The sequence below is a fragment of the Melanotaenia boesemani genome, chromosome 23, assembly GCF_017639745.1.
Source record: "Melanotaenia boesemani isolate fMelBoe1 chromosome 23, fMelBoe1.pri, whole genome shotgun sequence".
In the NCBI taxonomy this organism is placed as follows: Eukaryota; Metazoa; Chordata; class Actinopteri; order Atheriniformes; family Melanotaeniidae; genus Melanotaenia; species Melanotaenia boesemani.
This window is the reverse complement of record NC_055704.1, coordinates 9926345-9943286: the sequence shown is the minus strand read 5'-3', so window position 1 is coordinate 9943286 and position 16942 is coordinate 9926345. Positions and strand designations below refer to the sequence as shown.

The window sequence follows — 16942 nt, the reverse complement described above, 5'->3', positions numbered from 1 at the left end:
GACTCTCGATGCAACAAAAAAACAAACAAAAAAAAACAACACAAACAATTTAAAAATCGTTTTAAAAAACTGTTTAATGATCAACGAGAAACTGAACCAATCAGGTGTATTTTTAGGGCTACACCGTCACGTGACCAAACCAAGCTTAATCGTGCGTTTATTTAATGAGCTACTGCGCATGCGTCAGAGCATCAGGCGCCAGAGGACCGTCACTAATTGACAAGTGAGTTACACCCAGGTGTCCAAAATTCTCTATTCCAAACAAATTCGCTAGGTTAGGTTAGCATCTACCATAAATGGGGGGGTGAAAACAGAAAAGAGAAACCCAAACTGAGGCAGGACTATATGCTAATATTTTGAATAAATGTATACAAAGAAATGTGTCACAAATACAGAAGCACCTAGCTGGTTTAACCATGGCTACAGCTGACATACGATTCACGTGTTATTTTTGTTTGTTGTCTACATAATTAGTTTTCTTTTCAGTATATGATGAAGTTTGTCAAACTGTGATAAATCATTTGTCCTCTGTCTTGCATTTAAGTTTAATTGCATACAAATGTCACCACTTTCAGTGCTACATGAATCAACTAGGGGCATGAGATGGAGTTAAATTATATATATATATATATATATATATATATATATATATATATATATATATATATATATATATATATAAAAAAATCATTTTCTGTAAAATATGAAATGAAGTACTAATGAAATTGCAGTCAGGTCTAGTCTAATGGTTTGACATAATTCAACAGATGATCATTTGATTTTCACTTCTTTGCACGTAATGACAGATTTAGGGCAACAAACGGTGTCACCCTCCAGATGTAGAGAAGTTTCATTAATTTATCTTGAATCATTAAATTTTTGAGTGTGGAGAATTTTGGCCTTCTGTTTGACACACATAACACAAATACACACTGAACAGTTTATGTACAGTATGCAGTAGTAGTAGTATGTACATGTAGAGTATGCAGTGATAGTCTGTCATGTACAGCTGAATTACACATTGGAGAAAGGTTGCATCTAAAAGCTGCAGGATAGTAAATCTTGAGAACTGTTCTTGGGTACCCCTGCTAAGTGTAAAGTTATCAACTGTGAAATTATGGTTAAAAAAATTATGTTTTATAGGCACATCTGAGGAGACATACAGCGACTCTTGTTTATTTAACAAATAATCCTAACTGTATGACTGAGCTGGCACTATGCTGCTTTTTCTCACTGCAACATGTCAGTTTCTTAGAGAAAACTAAAAACTATGTAGTTTCTCAGATGATTAATGGTGCTGTAACAAGGAATAAAACAATTCGTCGCACTATGGATCTGTTGGTTGTATTCTGGCCAACATTTGCACAAAACCTAATTTAACATCTTTAGACATTCTTGTATCGTTGAGTTTAAATCCCACAAACCTTTTACTTTGTACAAGAGAACCCCCAAAATTATTTAGAATATTTGCAAACTAACTAAAAGATTAAACTTATTTAATTAATGCAAACACCCCCTCTAATTATTCTGAATGTCATTTTAAAAGGTATTTATTGATCTATTTCTTTTTAAACACTGCATTTCAGGCTTAATTTTCAAATAAAGCTAATGACTAAAAGGACTAAAATGTTAATCAACTGGAATGTGAAACTTTCTTTTTGTTATAGGATTAATAAACCTGCTTGTTTATTAGGTGCAGCTCAGTTTCACGCAGTTCTGGTTTTCCTTGAAGAAGCTGGTGAGCTGCTGTTTAACAGAATTTCCAAAATGAAACTAAAAACGTGTAAAACAAATAGTAACAGCTGGGCACTCAGATTTATCTCAGTTACCCAGTTAACGTCAGCTTCTATATTTATTTTCACTCATCAATTAACAGGTATTGCTTTGGTTCATGTGAAGCCTAAATACTATTAAAGCTGATGTAAAGCTTCACCGAAAGTGCTAGTATACTCTATATATTACATACATTAACAGATACCAGCATGATCTAGTTACCGGTGTTTAATGGTACTACATATAGCTCTCAGGGGTTTTTTTTTGTTTCTTTTTTGATTTTAAGCCTGACATCTTTAAGCTTTTTTCAGTAAACTGTTGGAAAATACAGCGTGTTAAGTGGAAAAACTGACGATACTTTTGTAAACACCTCCACCTCCACTTCCTCTGTATGCGTAGCAAGAGCTACTATGCATCAAAATATAAAACCATCTTATGTAAACACCACATTAAAAAGGAAAAAAAAAAAACACATACACTTTATTTTACAGGATGAAAAATAAAGGTGAGGATTAAAAGGACAATATCCAGGATCTACTGATCCACTTCATAGCATCAGCCTGAGAAACTAAACTAAAATATATGTAAACATTAACAGAGCAGACTACAGTACAGGATATCCACAGAATGAAATTACAGTTATTTACACATATAATGTACTTAAACATCAGTTTTTCAGTTAAACCAAAACTTAATTTGATTTACTTGAAGGTAGGAAATCTTTTAATATACGAGGTACCATACGTTCATGTATTTCTAAACTTAATGAAGCCAGATGAGGTTGGAAATTTGACATCTTTTCTAAGTATGTAGACAGGTGTGAAATTTGTTGGTTGTTACCATATAAAGAAAAAACAGTAGCATACAAATACACTTTATGCTTCAAGTACACTTAATTTTCTAAAGTTTTATTATTCAGTATTTATTCTCACTGTTTAATTTTTGTTCGTTGCTTTCCTTTGAGGTTAAATATCTCAGCTGTGTTACACATGCCTTCTACCCAGCACATCCTCTTAGTGGTTACCATAGTCATTATACAGATAATGATAATTATACTGATATACAGATAGGTTATGTGACATTCACAGTTTAAAGTCTGTGCAATTTGTTTGACTTCCAGTCGATGCTGGTTGTCAAGCAGCTTGTTCGGAGGTTGTTGGTCAGCGTGCTGCAATGCGAGCCATCCCGGGGTTAACGAAGGAGAAGTTTCTGAACATGGTCTGGTCCACGCTGTTGATAAGGGTGCGGTCAGCGCACGATAGTCTCGGCTTCTCGTTAATGAACTCTTTGTCAAAGTTGCTGTAGTCGCCTGGTGACGTCTGTGAAAAATGGAGACAATTTTTTGGTCTAATTAGAGTTGAACAAGCTAGAAATTAAAAAGTAGAATCGGTAGTGTGCAGAGTGCTGAGTCACCTGCATTTGTTTCCATGGCAACAGGAAATATGTGAAACAATATATACCTAAGGACAACCTGTTTTTCTATAATTCTAATGAGCTTTACAGTCATTATTTGTTATGAACATCTGTGTTCTTCGACAGAGTTTGAATGTTCTTAGAAATTAATAATAATGAGGGGTTCTGGGGATGAGTAATCTCTCCATCAAACCTGTTACCTCTGATTTTCAGTCCACTTTTTGTGCCATTCAGCATGTCACAGCCTTTTCTCCCTCTTTTCCTTTCTTAAGCATGGCCTCTAGACAGCCAGCCTTCATGGAAACCAGCAGTGAATGGATCAACTGAAGGTCCAGACTGAGTGCCGGGACATGAGAGATCTGTCATATTTCTTAAGGACGTCACTTTCAGATCCTTCTGCTGCAGGTATTCTTTTTTATTGCCTGACACCACTTTTTTTGTCCTCCACTTGTTCAGTTTCATAAAATGTTTTAAGGACCATGTTGAGATCTGACAGTTCTTCGACTAGCAGCTCTTTGAGAATCACATTGCTACAGAAACACTCCTTTGTCTGAGAACAGTTATAATTTCATCCAGTTGTACGTTTTTTCTCTTAAACAGTTGAAATAATAATAATAATAATAAAGTGCATAGTGGGCTTCTCTTGTGTTAAGCTGACTGCACACTGAGCAATGTTTACTTACCAGGGTTGGTTTGAAGGGCGGCGTCACCTGCCGTTGCTCCAGGGCGTTCCAGTCGAAGCTGTTGAAGAAACTGTGCTGTCTGATGTTTCCCTTCACTCCCAGCCGCTCCTCGGGTTCCCTTACAAACAGCTGAAATGCAAACACACAGATGTAACACACTGTGCACGCTGCAGCGAGTCCATTTGTCATGAAAGGCAATGCAAGCAGTAAAGAAAAAAAACTGAAATTAATTAAATTTATTTTTCATTGCTAAAGTGTACTGGAAAACTCTTGGCTTGCAGGAGTTAATGCATCAGCAGCTGTTAAGTTTTTAGATTTTTTTTTGTTAAAGCTCTTGTTGGACTGTTCTACTGATGAGATTTTTTGTTGATGCTTTAATTACTTTATGGCACTTTTTCTGTCTGTAAATTTGACAAATAGCATCTTCCAAGTTATCAGGATCTTCGTTCAGTTGGTGTAAAACCAAAATATGTACCCCAAATAAAAATGTCATTGTCATGAAATCCATCTAAATTTAAATCTAAGATTATTTTTTTCAGAGAACAAATTTTCTAAGTTTACAAAAACAATTACAAACATCTACGGAAGGACAGATATTTCCAGACTTGCCTACGAAACAAACCGATCAGGAAGATCTGGATCTTCATTGTAAGTTCAGCACCATGTCTAACCTTGATTAGTATGTCTTTGGCTGTTTTGGTGAGCCAGGTGGGATAAACAGGGTTGTCTGTGCGTATGGACTGAAACAGCTCCTCTTCATCGCGGCCGTGGAACGGAGACTGACCGATCAGCATCTCATACAGCAGCACTCCAAACGACCACCAGTCCACTGAGCTGTTGTACTTCTGACCCAACAGGATCTGGTTCACAAAAACACACAAATATGGCTGAACATGATGAGACATTATGCTGTGGTAGGTTAGTTTCTCCACAGGATTTCTCTGGGAGGACTTACAGGTGTGTTGGCAAAGCTGATGACTCATTCTCAGTCCTAACTTACTTTTCACTGACTGCATTAAAAGTGACCAAAATTGTGTTTATTCTTAAGTGAAAGTGGGTGATTACCTCAGGGGCGATGTAGTCAGGGGTTCCACAGAAGGTGGAGGTCCGTGAGTCCTCTGGCATGTTCTCCTTACACATACCAAAGTCTGCTATCTTTATGTGACCATCTGAATCCAGCAGCACATTGTCAAGCTTCAGATCTCTACAAAGAGAGAAGAAAGGTCCCGATTTGGGTTATGAAGTCTGTATCATGAATTGCATCCCTGCTTCTGGCTTTCATGGAGCACCTACCTGTAAATAATTCCTTTAGAGTGCAGGAACTGGAGCCCACAGATGATCTCAGCTGCATAGAAGCTGTAAGAAAGAGAAATAAAAAAAACTGAATTGTGTTGCTTTTTTTTTAACTACACTGTTCCAGCAAAATTTTAATTTTTAATCAAAACAAAAGGAGTATTGAGTTTAGCAGCATGTGCATGTTTTGAATCACAAAATCTGGCAGCGTTTATAAAACTTTCACCAGACACGTACGTGGCTCTGTGCAAGTCAAACTTGTGGCAGTTTTGGATGTGGAACATGAGGTCGCCTCCATTCAAATACTCCATAACAAAGAAGAGGTTTTCCTGGACGTGGAAACAGAAAGATCAGGCTTGTAGTCTGCAATCAGAGCTGCAGTGAATGTCTGAGGATGTGTGTTCACGGTTATCACCTTGGTCTGGAAGGTGCAGTAAAGGTGCGTGAGGAAAGGATTCTCCCAGGCTAGAGACAGAACTCTCCTCTCCACCATGGTGCACTCGACATCGTCGTCCATCAGGACCACGTCTTTCTTCAAAGCCTTCACAGCGAAAAACTGTCCGCTCTTTTTTAGCTCCGCCAGAAACACCTGGAACCACAGAGAGAACACCACTTTACGCTCTCTTAGCTCCGTCATTTACTCATACTGCTTCAGATTTAGTCACAAGTAAAGCAGCTTAACAAGTGAGTGGTTTTCTGTGGAAACTAGCAACAGAAACAAGACCACAAGCCTCAAGAGGTGTACGTATTACGGCTATACATCAACTAAGATTACTAAAATGTTGTTCTTGGAAAATGGTTTTTAGTGAAACTGGTCTTAAAACAACAAGAAATCTCATAACAAATGCAGCAATATTAAAATTATTTAATGTTTTTGCTTATCAGGGCTTCCTGGAGAAACATCTCTGCTGTGTCCAGTATCAGACAAATCCAAAGTTTCACCTTTGTTGCAGCTCTTATTTCGATTGTGTTTCTTTTTTCTTGCAGAGACCTTTTAAAAACATGTGATGTGCTTATTTTTTCATCCAGATCCTTTCCAGTACCTTTCCGAAGCTGCCTTTCCCGAGCATCTTGTGCAGAGTAAAGTCCTCAACGGTAAATTTGGGTTGATGATCCTTCCTTGGAACGGCATACAGAGGCTCCTCTGGTACCACCTCGGTGGCTGTCTTGTGGACATCTGACGGTCCCTCCCATGAAACACCCGGTAAATCTGCAACACCAAGCAGGTCAGCGAGCAGAAATAAAATAAAAACATACTGAAAAAATGTGATAAAGTCTCGATTTTTAGAAGCTGTACCTTTGTTTGCAGGTATTGCTGTGGCAGGTAAACCCATTATTAACCCAGAGGGAGCTCGGACCACTCCTGCCTGGCCAACACCAACCGGACCTTCTCGACCAATAATGTCCGACTCTCTGCTGCCCTTTGCCTTAAGAGGAAGGTAAGACCAGGATTACACTTTATCCTCTATGGTTATAATATTTGAAATATTCTGACCTAAGACATTTATCCAAAAGAAAGCTGAATGAACATAAAACTTTCTTAAATTACAATTAAAATACAATAAATTATTTTAAATAGGCCGATGTGATGTAAAATGACCCTCCTGTCTGATGTGATGGACTCGGACTCAAAGAGTTAAAATATATATAAGCTTTATTTATGTAAGACTTGTCTTAATTGCACATTTTTAGACATCATAGAAGCTCCTGGATTTGACTGAGCTGTGACTGAGTTGATTTATGAGAAATAATCTTTAAAGACTTTGGCTCAGTTATGGAGGATGTGTTTGTCTGACCTGCTGTTTGGTCCCGATGATGGCTAGAGCTTCTGCCATCAGCTTTTGGTTGACGCCGCAGAGGTTGGCTACTTTCTTCTGGCATTTGTGGTGGACGTTCATGCCACATTCTGCACAAAAACACAATAAAACAACAATCTTCTTATGTGAAATTTGAAAGCTGTGCAAAACTGATGCAAAATCATACTATTTAATGAGTTACCTTCTATAAATGTGTGAGTTCATTAATCAAATTAAATGAAAGATTATCTTAGAGTTCAGAGGAGGAGGTTATATGCTGACTGGATGTGTTTTGTTGCCAGAGACATGAGATGTGTTCTGTGTTGAAGCACAGCAGCTGTTGTTGCCACAGAGACCCAGTAATGCCTCAACCAGCCTGACTGGATCAGTGTGCTAGTTTGTTCAGGAAATGTGATTAATCTTACACCTGCTGCAGCAGCTGCAACAACGTGTTTCTGGACAATCTTTCAATGCATGCAAAGAATTTCGAGGATATTTCAGATGGAAAATGCTAAAATATTTGCTGTTGTGTTGTATTTGTGCAGTTGGAAGTATGTCATGTGGTGCAGCTGACTGAATGATGATCGCTGTCTGGTGGGAATCATGTTCATTTAAAATGCTTCAAATTCAGGGATGAAATTATCTTTATGAGATGGGAAAATAATCCTCTTATGTTACGTAAAGCATTTAAAAAACCCACTGATATTTGCATAGTCATGTGCTCTGGAACAGGCGCCTCTGTTGCTACTCCAGATGGTTTGTACTTGTTTGCTTGACAGACAAAATTCGAAATGATAAAAATTTAAGAGCTGAGACCAAAATGATTTGTGTAGCCATGGTAACTGATACTCAAATTTGTGTTGAAACACTTGATTTATTTTTCTGTATCTTGTACATATGAATTAAAACAAATATTTCAACCAGCTCATAAAAAAATGATCCAATATTATTTATATGTCAGCATCAATTATTACCAGATATTCTCGAGCAAAATAATTTAATCTCAGCTCATCACAGCTCTTATCAGAGAGAATTGTAAACATAATTTAACATAAAAATTATTTTTAAAAAAACTAAAATGACGAGTCCTGGATGTCATTAATGTTCAACTTCAGTTGAGCTAAAACCTGGAAGTTATTGACTGCAAAGATTCAGATAATAAAACCTCAAAAAACCCCAAATAATATTTTAGACTGTCCTTTTAATCTTTGTAATAATAGTGATTACACAAAATTATCTTGCACTGCCCTACATATTTGGATATTTTTTGCACTATAGTGTAAGCACAGCTAACAGCAGTGACCCAGATATAGTACATGGGTAGATAAGAAAACCCCCAGCAGAGCTTTAATGACATGTATACTTGCTAAGTTGGTCATGTATATGGCCGACATGAATATATTGGGTGCTACGTTTAGCACAGCCTTAGGAGTATGTTTCAGTGTGTTTAACTTGTATTAAACTACATTATTAACACAACTGATGGAGCTGACATTTTGAATCCTAAACTGGGTGAGAGATAAAAGTCTTCAGCTGTGCCAGTTTCATATTTCATTCTGTCATGTGATTAAAACAGAAAACACTCTTTTCTTCTTATTGCTGCTGCGCTTGGATCATTTGCTTTTTGCACAACTTGTTTCAGCCGAGCTTTAGCTCTCAGACAGACTGCGTTACATTTGACTCTACTTTGGTATAAAGAGGAGGTCACAGTGACTTTTTAGCCTAGTTTATATCAGAATAAACACCAATTGAAAGATTATAATCTGATTACACTCATTCAGATCAAAATTAATTCCAATCAAGACGGGAAGTTATGCTGATTGTTGCGATCGGTGTGCATCAACACACATATTCCGAAATTCAGGCAGAAATGATACTTACTGTGTGTGCCTGATTGGCTAGTGAAAGGCATTGCGGAACAAATAAAACAGCTGGTTTTAAAAAGGCTTAAAACTGTTAAGGGGGAAAAAGCTGAAATCAGTAAGAAGGCTAGAAATAAACCTGCACTGGGGTTTGTTTACATCGAAAATGACTATTTCTTTTCCTGTTTCTGTAAAGTCAGACGATTCTGCTCATGCCAAAATTATTTATTCCATTCAAATGTGATGCACCTAAATGCACGTCATGATCAAAATAACTCTGAGGGTTCATGTAAACAGCACAGATGTGATCAGAACTGCAGCCTGGTTGTTTATGACCAAACATCTCCAGTTTGGTCTGGTCTGTCCAAAGGACATTGTTCCACACGTCTTGTGGCGTGTTCGAGTTAACTTTGCCAACCCTAAGCCCTGCTGCCATGTGCTTTTTTTTTTTAGTGAGAAAAGGCTTTCACCTAGTCAACAACAAAAAAATAGTGTAATATATAATTTGAGTTCATCTGAAGTTCTTTTACTTAATTCTAAGCCCATATAACAACTGGATGATTTATTCATACATACAACCGTAGACGTAGGGGATATACTTTCTATTTCACAGTTGTAGATATTTTTCCACATAAATGAACATTAAATCGTAGAAGTCCTGCCTCTCACCCTCACATTTGAGCCCCTGCTTGGCGAGCCCCCACAGCAGAGTCCCGCAGTGTTCACAGAAGGTGGGACTTTTGTAGTTGTAGACTTTAAACCTGTGGGGCATGTCAATCTTGAATCGCTCCTTGTGGATCTGCAACACATTGCACACATTATCACAAAGGTTTCTGCTTCACAGAACATTGTCCTGAAGACTCCAAACCAGTAAAAACACTTCCTGCATCCCATCAGTGGGTGGGATGTCTGTCTATTTTTACCAGCATGATGATTTTAGCACTTTGTTAAGTGCATGAGCTCTGCAGGCAAGAAGCGAGGAGGAAGTGAAACAAGGGCAAGAAGATAAAAGTAGTAAATGACACATTATCTTGTGTAAAGTTACTCCTATATGATGACAGTTTCATTAGTAAGCATTATAACCGAAAGCTTGCACTTGCTGCATAAGCAGTCTTGGAATTTATCTCTGACTGGAAGACACGAAGCAAACCTTGTGAGACGGTGTGACACAGACTTACCATTGTCTCTTTGCTGTTTATAGCAGAACCAGTGCACTTGGCGATAACTTTGTCTATGCATTTTTTGTGGATAGCTGCATTACACTCTAAATTTAACAAAGAGAACCAAGTTAAAAACTGGAGGTGAACACAAAAACAGAGTTTAAAACTTGACTTTTCACTATGTAAGCGGAAAATAAGCTGACACTTACGTCTGCATTGGTAGCCCTGCTTGTTTAGACCCCTGCGGTGGAGAAAAACAAGTTAAATGACTCATGATAATGAAGGATGTGACTAATTTGATGATTTATGACACTGATGTTAGCTGCATACCAGACAAACTCTTTGCAGACAGAGCAGAAGGTCGGCTGAGGAAAGAAGGTGGCACTGAACTCGTGACATTTGACAACATGAACTTTGGCCTGTTTGATGGCACCACGTCGCTGATGGAGGGTGAACAGGCCTTCCCTCTCCCGCTCAGACTCTGGGCCTGCCTCAGTCTGACCTGCAGCATCTGAAACACATCAAAACAAGAGGGCTATAATTTCACACTGACTTTTCAATTTCTCACCCTTTGCAGACTGAGAAACCATTTCCTTTTAACACAGAAGTCAGTCTGAATCATCATGAGTCTGTCTTAGTTGTGCAATATCATTTTTACTGGGAAATTAGGTATTTGGTCAAGGTAAGGAGCAATGGTTCCCTCCCTCTATGTGTATTTAACTTTTATTTAACTGAGGAGTCCATTCTGAAGTCTTCCTGGTTATACACCCAGTCAGCCATCATCAGATATTTATATGGCTGATAGTAAGTTGTGAGTTTGGATTACGAAATATTTGTTAAAACAAAACATGACTTTTCTTAATCATTTGGATGTATAATACTCATGATTGCATTAAAGTGTTGTTTCTTGGTAACCAAAAACACACTCTTCAAACCCTCTGCAGAATATCCACATTTCAACAGGATATTTTCCACACAGAATTCTGAACCATCAGACATATTTGTTCATTTTAGTGTGTAACAAATGATAAATATACTTCACGCTTATGTTTTTAAATGAAAATGACCACATTAGAGGTAGCAGAATGAGCCCATGCACACTTGTGTCAGTAGTATCTCTTCATCAGGAAAACAGTTTTTATAAATCAGAAACTTAAGTATCTATCTATCTATCTATATATATATATATATATATATATATATATATATATATATATATATATATATTTTTTTTTTTTACCAATGATGGTTTAGTAAATAAAGTGATAGCAACAAAGACAGACTCATGATGATTCAGACTGACTTCTATGTTAAAGGAAAACTGTTAACATGCAGGTTAACACCCATGTCTCTTTGTTTTTTCTAGTGGACAATGTATAACAGACTGAAGAACGAAGGTGTGAAGAGAAACACAAGACAAGCACCTTATGTATGTGCACAATACAAAAAAAACTGATGTTGAGAATGTTGTCTGTAGTGTGAAATTTGCTTTAGTGAAGAAGGCCAATGACCACAAACCACTATAATAACAGACTGTCTTCACAATGTGGAAGTCCCTTCTGAGAAAGTTAACCAGTTCCTGACAAACTGGCCCCTTAAAAATTGCTATATTAGACTTATTTCTGGAGTCGTCTGTATTTAAAAAGTGTTGCTGAGTCATGTTTCCAGATACAGTTTAATCCTCACATCCACACTTTTTCCAGTGTTGTCACATGTCGCTGTGTTAATCACAGCTCTGAAAACGCATGATGCTGTGCATCATCTACAAACTTGAATCACTGATTTTGATGCTTATTTTACTTAACAGAATAATTTACCTCACTCCCTACATGTACTCAGCTCGTGACCTCAGCACATGCAAACATATGCTGACACATTTAGAAGAAACCAAACACATGTCTCAAAATGTGTAAAAAAAAAAAAAAACGCCTTGTAAAATTACTTGTCTACTAATTAATTATATTATTTAATTACACAGTAAAACACAGCAAGGCTGTGTTTTTACCTTTTACTTGGTGTGTTTGCATGCAAGAGGAAGTTCTGCCTGTTCATGATGTGCCCGTCACTGTGCCACCTGTTCTGAGTAACGATTATTTGCTTGATCTATAAATAGATGCATGAGGTGGTTTCTTCCTTTTTTAGGTTTCTATGACTTCTCAGGCCTTCAAGGGGTGGTGATGCCAGGGAAACCCCAGTGAAAAGACAAAGTGCTCATATAACCATTTAGCATTTCGAACCAGCAGGTGGCCGACAGCTGGACTCTTATTTATAGTGTAACAAAATGTAATGAGAATGGGACGCTGAAGGTGGATTAATACACAAGATACAAGCGGTTGCTTGTGACTGGAGGCTTTTAAAGGGCACTTTGGAAAATTTCTACCCCTTTAAAAATCACATTTGAGAACTGAAAGTTTGAGTCACTCACCACTTTTCTCCAGGTAGTATTTGGCCTCCATCAGCAGGCGACCCTGTGGCTTCAGTTCCAGCTGAGACCAAAAGAAAAGCAGAAATTAGAATATTTCATGACGTAAACTAACACAAATGAAAAAAAGGGAAGGATGTGGATTAAGGCAGAGAACTATAGTACAAACAAACACAGGCAGAAGGAACAGACAGTAAATGTTTGTTCAAGTTTGCTCATCCATTTCCTGTATTTGTTGGATTCTTAGCTTGGAAAAAGAGACGACTGGCATGAAGAAACAGAAAATCTTTGCTGCACAGGAAGACATTGTTCATTTTTGATTAGATGACGTAAACTAAAGACAAATTTATTTTCCATGACCTGATTATGATTAAAAATGGGACTGATCACTGACGGGAAGTTGTGATTATATAGCCTGCTAGCCTGAAGCTTCCTGGTGTAATCTTAAAAATGGAAGACGTAAATAGACGTTAATGACCTGTTTTTAGTTACTGACTCTGGAAGTCCTGCGGTTTTGATTCTCTTAGACCTGACCGCAGCCTTTGACACGGTAGACCACCAAATCCTCCTGACCCGCTTAGAGCAGTATGTCGGTATTAGAGGAACTGCCCTGCGCTGGTTTCGGTCTTACTTGTCAGACCGCTCGTTTTGTGTTCACCTAGAGGAGTTTGCCTCAGCTGCTGCCCCTCTCAGTTATGGGGTCCCACAGGGGTCCATTTTGGGTCCACTGCTTTTTTCCCTGTATATGCTGCCCTTGGGGTCTATTTTTTAGAAGCACAATATTGCCTACCATTGCTTTGCTGATGACGTTCAGATCTACATCCCCTTAAAACCACAGGGGGATTCTCTGACCAACCTTCTCAGCTGTTTGTATGATCTAAAAGCCTGGATGGATTTAAATTCCTCCACTTAAGTAAGGAAAAACGGATATTGTTGTTTTTGGAAATTCCAAGCTTCTAAACGGTACAGTTAGTGTTCTCAGTCCGCTTACTTCATTTTGTCGAACCCATGCCAAAAATCTGGGTGTGATTATTGACAATTCCTTTAACTTCCACCGGCAGGTCAATTCTGTAGTAAAAAGTGTTTTTTTTTCCATCTGAGGCTGCTTGGCAAGTTAAAGCCCTACCTGCCCAAGCATGAACTTGAAAAAGTTATCCACCTGTTCATCATGTCCCACTTAGATTACTGCAACTCCCTATATTATGGCATTGACCAGTCATCTTTACACCGACTGCAGCTTGCCCAAAACGCTGCTGTTCGGTTGCTTACAGGGAAGAAACGACGTGATCACATCTCCCCTGTACTCGCCTCCTTGCATTGGCTTCCTGTTAGTTTTAGGACCCAGTACAAGATTTTATTAATTGTTTTTAAAGCCTTAAATGGTTTGGCTCCCTCATGCTTGTCAGAGTTGCTACACCAGCATGCTCCAGCCAGGACTTTGAGGTCCTCTTCACAGCTCTTACAGCCATTAGGGATATTATTAATCACACCTGTGCTTTTCATGCTTTGAGATTACAAACATCCGTTTGTAATCTTCACTGCACACAAAATGTGCAGTGCAGAAAAAGAAGTAATGCAACTGTGACAGGTTTTTATTAATAACTAAAAGGAGGATTACCTCTTCACCTTCCGTTTTTTGACCCTAAAAGAGCTGGTCCATCTGGGTTTGGCCAGAATAGCAAAACAGCTGTTGAGTTCAAACAAGCACAGATGTACATCCTGCTGCACTAACCCAAATCTCCAGCTTGCCGTTCTCCTTCTTGCAGCGTGTCGCCAGCGAGTCTAAAGGCACCGTTGCCTCAGACTTGAGCTCCGCCGTTCGGTCCTTCACCATCACGTGCATGATGCGCCCTCGGTGGACGTGGGCATCGAATGTGGTGCTCCAGGGCGGATACATGGTGGGCTTCTTCTGCTTGTACACTTGGCCCTTCTCTGCAAGGAAAAAGGAAAAAAAAGTTCTTATTAGAATGACTGCTTTAGGTCTGTGTTTTTCTTTCTTTCTCAAAGACCAAAACTAAAATGAAATCACCACAGTGGGAAATATTTTATCCTACTGTGCAAAAACTATTACAAAGATATTAGTGGACCTTATCTGCACACGTTTCTTCATTAGCATGGATATTGGATTTTCATAACACCCAAAATCCAATATATTTTCTATTTTAGTGTCCAGTTGACAAACGTTGGTTTAACCCACTGCTTTAAAGAACATCTGATAAGAGCAAGAGTTCATTCTGCTTGAGTAGGATGAAAAGAAATACCAAGCTTTATTTTAAAAAAAGCAAAACTTGCCATTTGTGCTTTACACAGTGCATCTTTATTACATCTCCAGAAAGAATGAGTGTGTATGAGACTCACAACCACAGCGAGTTGTAAATCTTGACATTTGCTCTTAACCACGAAGAAACCAGATGAATCAACTTTGATGTTCTTTTCAGTTCAATGTTGTCATTTTGAAAACTTCATCCGTTATCTGTTTTTCTCTAAAAGTAGTCATCATGTATTCCCCGTTAACAGGATGGCATGTTTTTTTTTTTTTTTTTTTTTTTACTGTGACAGACCAAAATTCCAGATGGAAAAGCTCCAGCATGCCCACCTGGGTGTTATTTATAGATATTTGCAAATCAGACCTGCAGCCCAGCAATAACTAACATTTATTTTATGCAGCTCTGAATGTATGCACATTCACAGTAAAAACAGCCAGTGTTAGTGGGTGTTGATGGGCCTTACAGGTTGTTTACAAAAATATTCACTATTGCTGCCATTCATAAGTAATTTACAATAGTTTGACATCCATCATTTTAAATATTGGAATAACTGAATGTTGAGAAACTTGATTGCATCATCAGGGTGAGAAAAAAAAGACCATCCAGACCTTCATTATTGAAATTTGCTGCTTTCCCTTTGCAATAAAATTCCATATATCCACTTATGTAAGAGCCACATGCCATCCCACTGCTTCAACAATAAAGCCCACTAAGCTTTTTACTCTCAAAGTGACCCGCAGCCTTGCCCATCATTGGCTCATCGCCTGTCAGTCCATCAGTCCTGCCAGCTGCCGTCAGTACTGATTAAAATGTGTTTCTCTGCTGACAAATGGGCTACATCAGTCAAACTGTCTTGTATTTTTATTTTCTTTTTCTTCAACAGAAATGTTCCTTTCAGCATTTTGTGAAGCATGAAGTGCCTTTTTTTGGTGTCAGTCACTGTTCAGCCATTTCCTGTGCTAAATGTGAGGCTTGCATGTATTTAACTGTTCTGTATTCTTTATATATAAAGCAAGGCTTGATTGTCTTAAATTACTAAATAAAATGAACAATCTGCCTGACTCATAAGTGGGTTTAGCTTTGCGTCACTGAACCAAATCAAAAAAAGTGGAAGTTGAAATGGTTTAAATAAACTGTTGAATAAATTTTTCCATTAAGGCATCAGAAAATGTCTCATAATGGTGAAAAGGGAAACTGGGACTTTGTAGATGTGCATCCTCATCATGACTTTCCTATGATTAAAAAATTTACAGAATCAATTTACAGCTTTTTAAAACCAACAATAAACCATCGTTGTCTGTACATCCAAAAGCTGATTTTTTTTTTTTTAAACCTAAGATGGAGGTTTATTGTTGTCCAAAACACTTTTTAAAAAAGGTATCACACACTTTCTGATTGAGACAAAAGGGAGCACCATCCTGCTGTTAGAAATCATTGTAAAGCACAAACATGATCTGTTTCGGCCTCGAGTTATACAATTTATTTCAGTTTGAGTAACGTGTTAACAATGACTACACCCAGCTGTTAGAAGAAACCAATGTCTTCCAAATACTAATAAAAAATATTCTGAGTTTTTTTTTACAGATGGATTTTAATGTATGTGCTCTGTCAGGTTATCTTGGCTTTTCTTTTTACAGTATGCAGCACTTTAATCGGCCTTGTTGCTGTTTTAAATGTGCTTTGTGAGTAAAGTGGTATGGTATAGATCAGTGTTTCTCAATCCAGATCCTCAGGACCCTCTGCCCTGCATGTCTTAGACTCTTTCCTACCTCAACACACCTGATTCAGATTAATGAACTTCTTCATCAAGTTCTTTGAAGTTTGAAGGAGCCATTTATTTCATTCAGGTGTGTTAGAGTAGGGCTACCTCTAAAACATTCAGGGTGGTGGATCCTGAGGACCTGGACTGAGAAATACTGACAGATAGACCTTTATTGTCAATGTCCCCTTAAGAAAAGGAACAAGTTCGAAGGTGCAATTGACTCAAAGGGCATAAAACATTTAAAAGAAATTAAAACAGTGATGAAACATTAAGAATAATAGTGTTTGTTCAAAAATAAAAATATCCAGTATTGTGCCAGAGTTTCAGCCATTCCTCGTTTTTTTTCTTTTTTCTTTGTGTCCAGTTAGTCACCAGGTATTTAGTCATTTCATAAAGTGGGAGTCATTTAGGCTTTCTGTAGGATTTTCAGTTTCTCTCATTTTCAGCTCAGGCCTTGAACTTCACTGTTTTCAATGAAATATGTTTGTTGTTTTAGGTTATGTAACACTGA

The 16942-nt window shown here is 38.0% G+C and overlaps 1 protein-coding gene and 1 long non-coding RNA gene across 3 annotated transcripts in view; one reads left to right on the top strand and one right to left on the bottom strand.

Moving 5' to 3' along the window:
- Positions 1 to 2240: 2240 nt before the first annotated feature.
- The window catches only part of prkcq (protein kinase C, theta), a 29822-nt gene continuing 15120 nt past the window's right edge, over positions 2241 to 16942 (bottom strand). For both annotated transcript variants that reach the window (XM_041978051.1, XM_041978053.1), the window contains exons 3-18: positions 14135 to 14334; positions 12406 to 12466; positions 10311 to 10491; positions 10190 to 10221; positions 9999 to 10084; positions 9490 to 9619; positions 6959 to 7068; positions 6460 to 6589; positions 6206 to 6372; positions 5578 to 5751; positions 5400 to 5491; positions 5163 to 5225; positions 4935 to 5073; positions 4541 to 4729; positions 3870 to 3998; positions 2241 to 3092 (exon numbers count right to left, since the gene is read on the bottom strand). In XM_041978051.1, the coding sequence (XP_041833985.1) occupies positions 2934 to 3092; positions 3870 to 3998; positions 4541 to 4729; positions 4935 to 5073; positions 5163 to 5225; positions 5400 to 5491; positions 5578 to 5751; positions 6206 to 6372; positions 6460 to 6589; positions 6959 to 7068; positions 9490 to 9619; positions 9999 to 10084; positions 10190 to 10221; positions 10311 to 10491; positions 12406 to 12466; positions 14135 to 14334 (2042 nt within the window). In that variant the 3' untranslated portion in view covers positions 2241 to 2933. The remainder of the gene's footprint in view (positions 3093 to 3869; positions 3999 to 4540; positions 4730 to 4934; positions 5074 to 5162; positions 5226 to 5399; positions 5492 to 5577; positions 5752 to 6205; positions 6373 to 6459; positions 6590 to 6958; positions 7069 to 9489; positions 9620 to 9998; positions 10085 to 10189; positions 10222 to 10310; positions 10492 to 12405; positions 12467 to 14134; positions 14335 to 16942) is intronic.
- On the top strand, positions 3511 to 6602 carry LOC121635034. The gene is made up of 3 exons (XR_006009341.1): positions 3511 to 3591; positions 6192 to 6388; positions 6472 to 6602. It is a non-coding gene; the product is annotated as an uncharacterized LOC121635034 (long non-coding RNA).